At 38.8% G+C, this 15,282-nt stretch overlaps 1 protein-coding gene across 1 annotated transcript; it reads right to left on the bottom strand.

The window, feature by feature from the left end:
* Window positions 1-4,484: 4,484 nt before the first annotated feature.
* comp (cartilage oligomeric matrix protein) lies at window positions 4,485-14,612 on the bottom strand. The gene is given in 20 exon segments (XM_020612116.1): window positions 4,485-4,818; window positions 5,222-5,361; window positions 5,616-5,788; window positions 5,889-6,085; window positions 6,357-6,405; window positions 6,512-6,690; window positions 6,770-6,804; window positions 6,806-6,949; window positions 7,041-7,093; window positions 7,546-7,664; window positions 7,908-8,067; window positions 8,194-8,301; window positions 8,585-8,689; window positions 9,317-9,469; window positions 10,644-10,721; window positions 11,119-11,256; window positions 12,077-12,222; window positions 12,514-12,565; window positions 12,856-12,929; window positions 14,429-14,612. Coding segments are annotated over 20 exon segments (2,229 nt in total). The 5' UTR covers window positions 14,496-14,612; the 3' UTR covers window positions 4,485-4,759.
* Between the last annotated feature and the right edge of the window lie 670 nt (window positions 14,613-15,282).

The following is a 15,282-nucleotide window of genomic DNA, read 5'->3' as shown; positions in this document are numbered from 1 at the left end:
TAGATATAGATATATATAGTGAGAGAGTGAGAGAGAGAGAGAGAACTATATGGATATACATTATAAATCTTTCATGGGACTGAGCTCTGTCCTGTTCTATTCACTAAACTGAAATGGTCTTTCAAACAACCAGGTATGTAGTAGAGTCTAAAATTGTATATGCCACCGTCTCAGCTGAAAAATGTTTACACAAATTTTGTCTGAAAGAAAATATATTTTTACCAAAATGTGCTAAACAAATGATCCAGATTTTAAAATTTATTCACTTCTGGTTTCAGTCTGCCTTAGCCTTTTGTCAGAGTTTCCCTGCGAGTTTTGTGAAGTATTGTAATGTTTGTGTACAGATGGCCAAGAATCATTTACCCTTCTTAAGCTCCCCATCCCGAAAAGGAATCACATTTGGTTTACTACACACCTCTACAGCTGTACAAATTGTTTCAGTTGAAGTGTTTGTCTTTTGTACTGCTCCATCAACTGTTTTGTCTTCAACACATCTGTGATTCCTATGCAAAAGAGACAAAAAAAAGACCCTTAAAGGAAAAATCCACCTTTTTTAAAAGCGTTCTAGGGGTTCGTTCTTCTGTAATGTGTAATATAGATGAAGGCTTTGTAACTACAGTTGTGAGCTACAACTAGAAATGAGAACTGTTGATGGTGATGAGAACTTGGAGACATTTTAATGGTCCCCTTATCACCTTCAAAACCACTAGACAAATTTATATTGTGATGTTACGGCTCAGTATTATAATAATGCTATGATTTTTGTAAATGGTGCGTGTAAGCTATTAGCTTGTGCAGACAAGATGAATGTTCTTTCAAGATTTTAAGGGCTCTTTATAACGAAATTAATGGAAAAACTGTAAAGGATGGTGTTCACTAAACACTGAATTCTCGCCATGGTTCTTTTCAACCGTTTGACAAATTAGTATTTTGACATTAAGCTGCATCTCCTTTCCTGATTCTAGCTCCAAATTAGAGAATTAAATAATATGGATTTGATCAGTCTGAGTATATAATGAGCGCGCATTGACTGTTGCAGTGGTGCTATGACAATCAACGAGAAGAATTGTTTCTCCCAGAAGAACTTCTAAACAAAGAAGCATAAATCCAGCTTTAGTTTATTAATTTTTAGTAAAACACTCAGTTTTGTTCTCTTGATAAAGGCCTACTTTTGTTCAGTTATTTTGATTCATACTGCACCTGTGCCTCTGCTACAGTGAACTTCTTCCTATGTGACTGTTGAACATTGGTGCAAAATGGCTGCAAAATCACTCTAGTCCTCAAGAAACTGGTGCCAAACATGACATAACTGTTGATGATTTAGATCAGCAAAATGTTTTACTGCAGTCACTGAAAATGTTTGGACACGTGCCATCTGCCAGTTACCCATAAGAGAAAGGCAAACCACTAAACAAAGCCCTGAAATGCACACTACTTTATCAGAAGCTGATTTTGTGAATCTAAAGTTGGATTTTTCCTTTAGGTCACTGAAACAAATGTATAGAACACATTCTCTACATGTTTCCAAAGCTTTTACTCCTAAAAGATAAGTATTGTGTTTGAGCCAAACTTCACTGTTGCGTTTCCAGTAACGTCAGAGCTTTCCTGTTATTTCTTTCCTTTCTTCCTGCCGGCTGACGGTCATTCACACTGACCTTGTATATATGCTATAGCTGAAACAAAATGCATGACTAAACTGACAGTCAGAACCTCTAAACGAAGGCCTTCTATAGCTCTGCAGATTTGATTTGTGTAACATAACGTTATCATACAGTCTAAAGGGATGCATGTATGGGTTTCTCCTGTGCAACAGTTAACTCCTGTTAATTGACTCTGTTACCTCCATCTCTGTATAATGCTACTTCACGAATGATAAAAGAATGTATTTTTTCTGTGGCAGTGTCTTAGTTTTAGCCTGTTGCCAAACATTTCTGGTCCCGTCACAGTCGGACCACACTTCTTCAGTCGTCTCTTTTCCCTCTGAAGAATCAGACTGTTGTTTCTTCCACTCTTTCTCTTTTTACTGTAGCATCTCGAGTACGAATGTAAACAGTCTTGTAGATAAAGAACCCGAAGTCCATCCGTGCTTTCTCTCTTTCCTTCTTTCCATCAGCACCACCTTAAGAAATCGGAAGTAGGCTCTGTCTTGCAAAGATTGGCATGTGTACTGATCCTTTGCTTATGTGGACTTGAATTTTTGAAAGCTTTTGCATTACACAGTCAACTGCATGACACGATAGACACACTGAGATGATCCCGTTCTGTACAAGATACTGATCTATGTATGCTGAAGTGCTGTGTGGTTTAAGGCATCAGATATGATTGTTTTTCTTGTTGCCTATCATGTCTGGTTCTGGGGACTGGGTATAGTGTCATTTTGTTTGGGGTGTTTATTGTGCAATGTTTAGTCCACTAGTTGCTTTGCACTTTATTTGTGACTTCCTGGCTCTTGAGCAGGGACTGTGCTGACTGTTTCACACCAGATATATACTCCAGAAATATTTTCATGTTAAAGAAAAGATTATTTCTCTATTTTCCTTTGTAAACTATACTTTGGCTTGTCTGGGTTTTTTTTTCTTATCTGTAAACATTTTAGGGGATGCAAAACTAGAAAGGGCTTACTCCAGTGTAGCTTGTGCTCTCCCATTGGAAAAGAATGGTGTCAGATTGTATTTGCTTGTTGGTCATCCCCCCCTCACACACACACACACGCACTCAGAATTGCATCAAGTTGGAGTGAAGCAGTGTGTATACTGCCGCTGCCAGAGTACTGTACGGTGCTGCAACACGGTCTCTCCAGGAAATTAGCCGGAGGTCTAAAATGCATATTTTGTTTATAAACAGTGTGAATCCCTCAAGCTTCAATAAGCAGACCATGTAAACCATGGTGTTCTTCGAGCTCTGAGACATGTTTACATTTTTCTGAATTGAAGCTCACGCTGGTCTTGTTTCTTCAAATTAGAAATTAAATATTGTGACAACTGTAGATGCTATTTTCACTTCGCTGTTAAACCGGGTAAGAATGAAGAGTCAGATTTAGGCTGCTAGTACAACTTTGACTAAAGATAGGAAATTAAAGGGGGAAATAATAGGGGACAAGAAATGTAACCTTTATTTGTCTGAGCTGAGGCTTAATGTCTTTACCCATTCTTTTCTTTGATACTTCTCATATGCAGAGCATTTTGAGACTTTGTAGTATTTCCCAAAATTTGATGAGCCTGAGGCTAAACATTGAAATATGTAAAAGATTTACAGTCTAAAAATGAAATTGGAAGTCCATTTTCCAAACATGAGATGGAGAGATCACCTGAAAACATATTTTCTACATCTGGGAAACTATTTAGTTTTGACTTATGTGCTTGTTTTAGTCAGGGACACCACTTTTTTTTTAACACACACTACATTTATGTTGTGTTTAAAAGCACTGATGCTAAATTTAGTCCCAAACTTTAAAAAGCAGATGAGTGAAACTCAAACATTTTTCTTGGTCTCGGAACAAATGGAAAGAGTTGCTCCTCTGGCTTTACTGCTTGGTCCCAGTGTTTTAGTTCTGAATAAAATGTCCCTTTAATAATGTGGGGTTTTCTAAACGACTCTACACTTTATAGAAATGTGTAAAAGACTCCAGTAAAACACAGTTTAAGTTCCACTTAAAGCTTAATAGTAAGAATAGCATTATATCACTGTTGTCTTGTAAGTCGTAGTAAAAGACCTGTAGTTATTTATTTGTTACCATGTGATTCTCTTTATGTGACCATTTGTTTATAAGATCAAAGAAAATGTCAATTAAATTGAATGTGGAAGAGATTTTTCTCTGCACATGGTCTTGATTTGCAGAATAATAGAATAATGCCAATTAAAAAGAAAACTGTCCAGTGTCATTTTACAACATCACTGCGTGGTGCTGTGGATATGCATGATGTTTCAATCCTGTTGTATATTGTCTTTGCTATCGTTTCTATTTTGTAATCTGTATTTCCAAATGCAAAATTTAAAAGATTATTTTGGATATGTGCATGCTTGTGAAATGTTCAGAATGTTGATTTCCACTAAAATCTGTTGAGTTTGAAAAATAGTCATGTGTGGTACTTAGAGTTTGGCCTTGTTTCTTGTAGGAATAATATACAATAGGAGTGCTTTTCTAGATACTTCAACACTTGACATAACAAAATGTTATGCCCAGGCATGTTTTTCAAAATAAGCTGTAATATCACTAACATTTGATGGTTTAGAAAATTATCTTCATTTGATTTTAATCCACCTTTAAAATGAAACATTTCACAATTGTTGATAAGCTAATGTTGTATTAACACTGATTAAACACTAGAATAAGTATATGTGAATATGTACAATACACTGTGTAGCCATAATATGTGAACTGTTACAGCTACAACAGTTTAAATCCATCAAAGTTACCAGAGTCCACATTCATTTATTAGTGAGAGTTAACGTTACAAATTGAAAATTATAAGAAGTATGGTTGCTAATATTTTGCTGCAGTATTATTTCAGACAGAAATTCTACCGGAAAACTAATATCAGTTGAACAGTTATTTTATATCACTGGCTCCCTCCTTTTTACAGGTGTGACGTTTCCCTTTGTCTGTCAGGAGTTCAGAGCACTGTCCATCTGTCAGAGACCTCTCTTGGGTTCTTCCTTAAATGTTTGAATTTACATTAATGTGTTTCTTTCTGAGACACAGTTCTTCATTGGAAAGTGTTTCTAGGATTCCCTGGGCTCGTCTCTGGTCCCTCTGTCATCAGGCCACCAGCTGGACCTGCTCGGTTCTGTATGTGTCAAAATCCTCAGGAAGTGTGTCTGAATCATGAAGCCAAGCACAGGTTAGTTCTAGTAAAAATACTCAGCAAGAAGCAGGAAACGTACTTTTGGCATTTATGACCGCATTCATGCCTCTACTTTGCATTTTTTCCAGCAAGTAAAAGACAAGTTTACAGCCCCAAAAGTAACAGAATGCTTTGTCAGTTTCTTGTTAAATAACGTGCAGACATGTTTGTACGCCTTCCTCAGTCTTGCTAGTTTTTCATCTTATAGTTTGGATATTTAAAACTATGTAACTTTACAAAAACTCAGTGTAGTATCACTTAAACATGATTAACCTGTTAAAAATAGTGAAAAACATTTGTACTCAGTTAAAATTCACTTATCTATTTAGTACTTAGAAACTTACAGTAATCATAAGGTTACTGAGATATTCACTCACCATTGCAGCGATATCGCAGGTTGGCCCAGATGATGTTTTCCTGGGAAAAGCAGAAGACTCCTAGTCGGCCTCCTCTCATCGTGGTGTCTATTATGACACCTGTGTCTGCCACCAGCTTAGGGCCTTCATAGAAACGAACCCTGTGCACCAACAAAAACCAGGTAACATCACACAGCAAAAATGGATTCATAATTTGTAATTATGATAAATAGGTTGTTCTAAACAAGATCGTTTAGAAGCAGCCAGAGGATGTCTTCTCTCTTTTTAGAGTATACTGGCTACCTCCCAGTCTTTGTGCTAAGCTGGGCTAAACGTGTCAGGGACCAGACATAACACAAAGAGCTTTAAGCATATTTTCCAAAATGTCTTAATAATTCTTTAACTCAGTTGGTACCTGATGTAGCCATCAGCAGGCCGGTGCTGGAGGAACCAGCGGTACGAAGTCTTGTCCTTCCATCCAACATTGCGAGCATCTTTCCACAGAAGTTTTACCTGGTCACTGGTGTCACCGGTGTGCCACAGGGCGTTCCTCAGGTTCTCACCTGGACCGGTGTTTGACTTGACAGCCTTTCAAAACCATAAATGAGTTGATTAGAGGGCCAGCTAAACATCAAAACCATTGAGGTAGTTTACATAGTTTTTTAATACTGATGGAGCAGTACTCTACCTTTAACTGGATGCCAGGTTCTGCCACGGCTCTGAACGGGTTTGCTTGCCAGTAGATCTGTTCCACCTGTTTCCACATCACCACATAGAAACTGGAGCTGTCCTGATAGCCAAAGATAAATCCTGCATAGTCGTCATCCGTTACTGTGTTTACATGAAACGTCCCTTCAAAATCCACGCCACTGAAAGCAGTGTAACCTGTGGAACAAGATGTGTCAATGGATGTGTTGAAAGATTAGAAATGTCTCTAGATTTATGCAAACTTTGATCTAATTTGCCTCATGATCTGATGAGTTGGTTGGAGTTGGGTAGGTAAGCGAAAAGGTTAAAAGATGATTACGTCTATTCTATATCAAATACACTTTTTTTTTTTTTTACTGATTTCAAAAGATGAGAATTCTGATAAACATGTTTCCCAAAAATGTCAGAACTGTTCCTTTAAATTGTAGCCACTGAATAATGGTCTTACCAACTGCCAACCCAGGATCGCTGTTCATTGTCTGGACAATCTCTCTTCCCTGCATATAAACAAAAGAAAAATGTAATCAGACCAAGAAATACAGTAGTTTATTTTTGGGACACAAAAAATACAACAACAAAACAGGAACAAACAAGTCCCTTGACCTGGTTCAGCACCACCCAGTTGGGGTCGATCTGTGCATCTCCCTCTGGATCTAAAACAACAGTCTGGTACTCCCTGAAGTCGGTGAGGGTGACCTCAGCATTTTCTGGACAAACATCGATGGTGTCGATCACAGTGTCATTGTCAAAATCCTTCTCGCATACATTACCTACGCCATCACCTGGGAGGACACACCAACAGATTTATTTGGTACACAAAAAAGAAATATAGAACTTTAATACATCCAGAACAATGCCTACCATCAAAGTCCTCCTGCAGAGGGTTGGGGATCAGATCCAGGGGGCAGCGTGTCAGGAATTCCGTCGTTGTCATCATCATCATCACACTCGTCTCCTTTGCCGTCTTTGTCAGTGTCGAGCTGAGAGCTGTTGATCACGGCCGGGCAGTTGTCTCGGGAGTCTTGGTGACCATCACCATCGCTGTTTGAATATGTGCGCATTTTCTCAGTGTGATAATTGCATAGATAAAAGGATGAATATGTGTGATGTGGTCAAAGTGGTCAGATGATACCTGTCCTTATTGGTGTCGCAGGGGTCTCCGATCAAATCATTGTCCACATCCATCTGAGAAATGACATCAGTTATTAACATGACATGCGCATGAAGCAGCTTGAACCTTTTCAGCATTATTTATTCATTTTCCTGAAAGTCACAGTGTTCTAATGCTTTTCCACCAGCAGCTTTACCAGTGTATTTGGGAAGTCTGGGAAACAGTTTTTAACTTAGTACCAGACTGAAAATCATTGTTTCACTGCTGTCTTGTTTGAAAAGTTTGTGCAGATGTCACTGGTCAAATTCACTTTTGGTGTGTATATATAGTGTATTATAATTTTTGTACAGACTCTTTGCTTATATTAAACTTCCTAAATCTGCAAAATCAGTTTATAATTTTCCACATTACGTTCCGCATCATATGTGCACTATTTTTAATTTTTTTATATTCTGTCTGCTGAGCTCGTGACCTGTGTTGATGAGTAGTTTATAACCACAAAAATAATGAAATAAAGACCTCTGACCTGGTCAGGGTTTGGAACATAAGGACAGCTGTCACAGGCGTCTCCCACTTTGTCTCCATCTCGATCTTTCTGGTCAGCGTTGGGAACCCTCTTGCAGTTATCCAGGTGATTGGGGATTCCTGAGATTTAAGTGAGCATCACTAGTGAATGTCCAAGCAACTGGTTTTTAAAATGCCAAAACCTTTTTTTTCAGTGTGTATCCATAATTTAATTCAGAGCTTTTAAGATATTTAAGAACTCAATCAAAAGTCACATTAATGCCTTCTCTTTTATCAGTGTTGTCAATTTTAAGCCAATGTGAAACTTCTTAGCTGTCACATGTTGTTCATCACAGTTAAATAGACATTATGTAGAATACCGACCATCCGCATCGATATCTTCATCACATTCATCACCATATCTATCCACATCAGTGTCTTTTTGATCGTTGTTCTTGACAGCGCGGCAGTTGTCACAGGCGTCTCCAAAGTCGTCCTCATCGATGTTCCTCTGGTCCACGTTGGGAACCAGTATGCAGTTGTCCTGAAAAGAAGATGTTTCAGTTTATGTAAGTAAAGTGACAATTTTATATGTACACAGGCTTTTTTCGTTAGTTTTATTTCTTTGAAATCATTTTCCATTTTCCAGTTTTTGCCGTTACGCTTGAACCTGTGTGTTGGGAATCCCATCCCCATCTGCATCGTCATCACAGGCGTCTCCAATTCCATCCCTGTCGGCATCTTCTTGACCAGAGTTGGGCACAGTGAGACAATTATCCTGACAAGAAAATTATTAATTAAAGCAAAACTGTTTATTGCACTGGTATAGTTTTAATATAAAGTGTTATGGATCAGTTTCTTCTACCATGAGGAGCATGGTTCAGTCTAAGAGCTGCTAAAACTACATTAGGATAGTTTAGAATTTTGGTGGTCCATGATGGTCATATTGTTGTAAGCATCTACATAAGACCTATGAATATGTTGTTTTATGTAAGCAGAAAACAAAATTGTTTGATTTGCACTTGCTATATTTGTATATTACGGACATGAAGTAGACTCACCTTGTTACAGTTCCTCTCAGGACAGTTCAGTTTCTCATCAGGGAAACCATCGATGTCAATGTCAGGACCACAGATGTAGCCGTTGCCAGCCCATCCGACTCCACACTGAGAGGGTGGAAATGTATTAATAACTGTACAGACTGTTTTTATTGGCCTGTTGTGCACTACATACAGTATCAGATTAGCTTACAAACAAGTTCAAGTTCAAAGTGTTTATTTGTCATATGCACAGTTAGGAAACATGTTTCCCTGTACAATGAATTTTTTTACTTTGCCGTCCACGAGTGCCACAAAATATAAATGAAATATAAAGTATAAGTAACACAAAATCTAAGGCACTTTAAGCAGCAACAAATGCAGCAATATAATAAAAGAATATAACAGAAAATGTATGCAGCATGTGCAGCAGTCAACAGTCAATGTGCAATTATGCATGTGCAAACTGAGAATGTAAACAGTACATCACATATTTCCTGGTAGTAAACAGTGATGTGATTTCACAGTGCTCAGAGCTGCTGTATATATTTCAAAGAGTTAAACATATTTCATATGTTTAAACAGCTTCCTGATATGTTTAGCAGTTTTATAAAGCCTCAGCTACTGTTATATTTAAAGCTCTACCTGACTGTCTCATCTGAACAGTTTACAGTCAAGTGAAAATCTGAAACTTCCCACTTTTGCTCTGACAAATTTGATCCAAGGACAAGAACTCTGAAGATTTGATGTGTTCACCTGACACTCGATTGTCCCCTCTCGATGCACGATGCACGAGGCGCTGGCATGGCAGGGGTTGGGTCGGCCATTCCCACAGGCTCTCTCGGGGTGACAGCCACGTCGCTGATCACCAACGTAGCCTGTTTTACAGGGACCACACCTGAATGAGCCCTGGTGGCACACAGAAGTATTAACTCCATCAGCATCAGTCTGTGTTCCTGCATTAATGTTGCTGTTATGTAACTTCCGCAGGCAGCACTGAGCAGCAGAGGCGGGAGGTAATGAAGTACAAATACTTTGTTACTGAAGTTCATTTTTCAGGCATTTGGGCATCTGTACTCTACTTGAGTATTTATTTTTCTGACAGCCTTTTAGCTTTACTCCCGACATTTTAACCCAAACATCTGTACTTTCTACTCCTTACATTTTCAATTCAGGCTTATTAATTTTAGTTTTAATGCATTTGAGGGGAATTATTGATTATTTTATTTTGCATTTGCTGCAGCATGTGCACACCACTGCACTGGGTGATATTTTCTTCATTATAGACTGTTTTGTTTCAAGTCCACTAGCTCCTCACACTCTCACAGTGATCTCATGCATGTGTGGTTGAGTCCTGCTTTATATCAGATGCTGTAAAAAAGTTGTGGTTGTTTGAAGATTTGGGTCAGCGTTTTTAACACATGTAATGCAGAAGCTGACAGTTGTGACAGAACCTCTTTGGCTGTCAGTCCAAAAGTGGTTTCATGGAGAGACATGTCAGCTTGGGTAACCAAAGACAACATGCATCAGTGTAACAGCTCCTGCATTAGCAGTCCCAGTAGCTTCCCCATGCCCGTCCTCACCAGCATTCTGATTGGTGCCACCAGTGTCTGGTTAGATCTCCTTTGTGTAGATCATTTCAGTCTGGTCTTTTAGTTTGTTCTAATGCTTAGCTTGCACCTGCATCATGTGCTTTGGCTGTTAAAATTAGACTCCTGACAGTGTGAGAAATTTCACATTAAACTCCCACTAACTGCTGCTGCAGTAATAATGATTATGAGCTCAACTTTGATTGTGTTAATTCTTTTAAGTAATTAAAAGCCGTTTCTGTGATAGCGATGCTTTTATTACCACCATAGCTCCTGATACTTCACTGAAAACAAACCATCAATTTGGCAAGAGTTCCCAATTTGTATTTTCAGCATTCTTGTGTTAATGATCACTTAGAGAACATGTGTTTGATCCTAAAAAACTCTTAAATTATGTGTGCTCAAAGCATTTTTCCCTTAATACATAGGCTATAGGGAAGCCCAGCAGCAGGGCAGTCAGTGATTTGTTGTAAATTCCTAGTGTTTATACTCACAGGGGTGTTCATACAGAAAGAGTTCTCCACACATCCTCCATTGTTAAGGCCTTCACACTCATTGATGTCCTTGCACACCTTAACAGATAAAGCAGAACTGCCAGTGAACTTCAGTGTGCTTGCATGTCACAGCTGAATAAAAGGCAGAAGAAGATAAAGTGCAGCAGAGTGAAGACAATCCTGTAAATGGGATGAAGGTGAAACAATCCAGTGGCCTCTGTCTGACAGACTGTATGTACTATTGCTGATGGATGCAGAATGGACAAGACTAGCCTTGAGTTCAGAATATTGTATCACAGATACATTATGCCTTTTAAAGTCCAGAAATAACCTCCACACTCAGCAATTTATTACCCTTTGTTACTTTATCTTCTTTTGTTGTAAAAGTACAGTCGAAGCAGTAATAAATATAGTGGTTAGAGGAGCTGCTTTGTATGTGTTATATGTTGATCTGTGTATGTTCACCAGTGCTAACCTGTTTGTTAGCGATGGCATAGGCGAGGCCAACACCTTGGACCTGGGGCCCAGTGTATCCAGAAGGACAGGAACCACAGCGGAAACCTGAGGCGGTGTTGATGCAGCGCACTCCCATATGACACGGCATCACTGTACACTGGTGATAACAGAGAAACACATCGGGACATTATCAAAGGACCTGGTACACCAGTTTACTTGATTACGTTTGGTTGTTTTAAGCAGATGTGGAAGGTCATCCATCCGTTATCTATACCACTATTTGTTGGGGGTCTGAGCCAATCCCAGCTGACATCGTACCTTAGACAGGTCACCAGTCTGTCACCGAGACAGATAGCCACTCACACTCACACCTATGGGCAATTGAGAGTTTCCAGTCAACCTGCGTATGTTTGGGCTGTGGGAGGAAACCCACACAGGCACAGGACAAACATGCAACTCTACACAGGGAGGCCCCAGTTTGAGATGTGAACCAGCACCACTGTGCCACCCTGGAAGATTATTCATGACAAAAGTAAATAATTTTGATATTAAAAGTCTGCACTCTCACACAGTTATTCTGGCTGAGCAGATCTCTGTTTCAGTTCCAGGTGGGAAGGTCACAAATAGAAAAGGGGTATAACTCTCCCACTCCCACCATTACAGGTGCGTTACCCTAACTGGAGGGTCAGACAGACATCAGTAAAGCAGAGTCTGTACTTGTGTACACAATCCTCAGACTTTATGCATCATGTTAAACCATGTTAAACTATAACAATATATTATAAAGCATAGTAATCTCATTATATCTCAGTGCTCTTATCCTTTACTGCTCTTTCTTATCTACTATTATATTTTGCCCTGTATCGTACTAGTAGCGTGGTGTTTTTATTCATATCTTGTATATGGTATTTTAATATTTATAACTTATAATGTAATTTTGTATCATATTGTATCATTTTTATCATATCTCTGCATACCTCGTCCACATCGGTGCAGTGGGTACCATTTCCCTCCATGCCGTCAGGACAGGGTCCACACCTTGGTCCCTGAGGTGTTTCCATACACCTCACCCCAGGGTGGCAGGGGTTGGGCACACAGGAAGGCCGATAAATCACTCCCATCCCTGATGAGAGAGAGATCAACTGTGAGTCATCCGTTAACCTTTATAATTAACATCTATTATCTCTTATTCTTTTGTGTTATGGGATTTTGTTACATAGTAAAGGTTTTTAAGTCTGCTGTGCAAGGATTTAGAAACCGTTAAAACAGTATGAAAAGGTCTGGGCCTTACAGTTCGGCACAACAACTGGAAAATTCATTTTCAAAATGTAAGAATGGGGCTATACGTCAAAATGGAAATTATGAATTTTCAGATATATACAGCAGTGCATTGGGATTCATCTGGTAAACTCACCACATGCTTCACACTCCATTACTGTGTTCTTCAGGAATACAATCTCTTTTATCTAGAAGATACAGTAGATTGATAAAATTATTATATTTTAACATATTAACTCGATATCAAACTGAATCAGCCGCTAACATCTAGGTAAATACCTACTAAAATACAGTGTTTTTAAAGAGTAAATACTTTTTGAAATTTTGTGATTAATGAAGCAGAAGTTGAGAGATGAGTAGAATACTGGAGTTTTATTGCATTGCATTTAAAATCTTTATCTGCAAACACAGATGTTGAGATGTGAACACACATGATGTGCACAGACATGTACGAGTTGTGCTCAGTATGCTGGTTTACCTGTTGTTTGAGAAGATCTTTAATCTCAGCCAAGGCAAGGTTAGTCATTTTAATCTGACTGATGATTTCTCCATCTGGATTCAAAAACAACAACACCACCGCAATCAGTTAGATTACAAGTAGAAAACCTAGACGGTACATGTCTAAACACTGATATTAATCAGCTGATTCACCTCCTACATAAACCAGTCTGCATACTTGAGGTTTAGAATAACTGAAAAAGTTGTTTGTCCCAGATTTAAAAACAGTTTTACTCAGTTAAAAACATTTATACATAACAGTGAAACAGTTTAATCTGAATACTATTTAAAAATGACAGAAATGATCTAGATAATATACAACATCATTACAAAAACAGATAAAGACAGGAGCCATGAAGCAAGTAAAGGTCATATAGTGAAGCCATGAGGCGCTCGTTTTAAGTAAGTATATTAGCCAAGTTTGAAAGTTTGATCCAACACCAAATATGAACTTATGGGGGGTGCACATGTCCTCCTGTACAACATGAATCACTGCCTGTATAAAACCAAAGTCTAAGACCTGGTCACAGGCCTCGTTTGTGTCCATGACCCACACATTCACTGGAGATGTTTTGTTTCCAGCTGCAAAATTGATTTTCCAGATATGGAATAACTTTTTGGAAAGGAGGATACATTTTTCAAACTGCATGCTCACGGGAACTAAACAGCCTGTGCCCAGGGGCCTGTTCTCTCATAATCCATCCATGTCGGTCATGTTATGAAAGCACTGAGAGTGAACCAAAAGGTAACCAGTTTATCACTAGAGTGACCCCCTCTCACTTTTTCATTTGATACACTGTTTTTTTTTTTCAACAATCTAGATTATAGCTGCTTTAACTATTTCACTTCATTTTTGATGATGGATTCATGAAACATGTTATAAAACAGGAGGTGGTACTGAGTGTTCTGGTGCGGTCAGGTCCTGAAGGGCCAGGCATCTAATTAACCCAAAGACGCCCTAACGCTCCTGCTTTGACCACCAGCTCGCCCCTCAGAGTAGCTGTAGGAGGACAAAAATGTCCTGAGCATGAAGCGCAGGAAATGTGTTCTTCCCATCAGTAGCAACTCTGTTTACTGAATGAATTCCACAGCAGGGAGAAAAGATAGTGGGAATAAAAATAATAGGTTTTATGGGATCCAGGTTTTTTTTTCTGTAGCTCACAGTGATTGTTTTTCTTCACCTTTCTGTTTCCTCCACACGTCAAATAATTTCTAAACAAAATTAGAGCTTAATTTAGATACAACATGCAACTGATACTACAGTTGCATTTGTCACAGTCTGTAAAAAGACTTTTTGTCAGCAACAACTCTAACAAAATCCATAAATATATTTTTACAGTGGAAATCAATTTTCACCCTATTGGTTCCCTTTGCCACAGTCCAATGCAACATGTATGTACAGTATGCTTTTTAAATCAAGTTGTTTATTGGTACTGCTACTGGTTGTAATGTCAGTTGTCTTTTTATGCCTTGTAGAGAATGATGGATAGTAAAGTTCCTCATGAGCAAAATTGTACCAACAAAAACAAAAAAGAAATATAACTTTGTCTCACCTCTTTGTCCTGCTACAGTTCGTCCTCCTGTACAGAGAGTGCAGATCAGCACCAGATACCACAGCATGGTTTATTCTCTACCACTGTTCAGCTCCAGCACCTTTATCTCTTCTCTCTCTTGCTTTTCCTTCAGCTCAGTGTCACTGCTCCTCCTGCAACCTGGGGTCCAGTATTTGGAGTCTTTCTTCTCCTGCCCACTTTGTGGTTTTTACATCCCCGTCCCCACTTGGTTGGAAAGTCCAAAAAAAGGAGAACAGAGGTTTGATTGCACAACACAACACACCCCCACATATAATAGAAGATCTCTATGTTTTTTTATTCAGGTTTGCCAACATGAGGAAAAGTATAATGCTTCATTTAAGGTAAACTGGGCCATAGGTCTACACTGCACTAAACAAAATGGCTTATGGGCAGATTTATGGTTGTTGGTGGTATTTTGAGCCAATCTGAAGAAATGGCTGGGGTGACTGATGGATTATTGTTTAGTTGTTTGTATGTTTGTGTAGTTAGTCAGTTTGGTACCCTGGAAACTACAGTCTGGTCTAACACTAACATTTGATCAAAATGCATGAATGTTTGCTAGTTATTTCAGTGAGTATAACTGTAATCCTTCTTATGCAATTCATCGTCTTCTATTTCAGCATCAAAGTAAACCTAAACTTTTGGATGGCCTCTGTTGAACCGAAGCGTCTGAGATCAGCGAGCGTCAACAGCACAACAAACTAACTTATGAACAGATGTTTTACCTCCCTGATCTTCTCTTCTGCAACGAGGAATGTTAAGGTGAAAGGTCGAGTGTAGCAACCTCCTGCAAAGTTCATTAGTGATGGTTCGTCGCTGCTCCCACAGCAGGA

This window comes from Monopterus albus, unplaced genomic scaffold (assembly GCF_001952655.1).
Source record: "Monopterus albus unplaced genomic scaffold, M_albus_1.0 scaffold120.1, whole genome shotgun sequence".
In the NCBI taxonomy this organism is placed as follows: Eukaryota; Metazoa; Chordata; class Actinopteri; order Synbranchiformes; family Synbranchidae; genus Monopterus; species Monopterus albus.
Note: the sequence above shows the minus strand (reverse complement) of the source record. Positions and strands in the feature narration are given on the sequence as shown.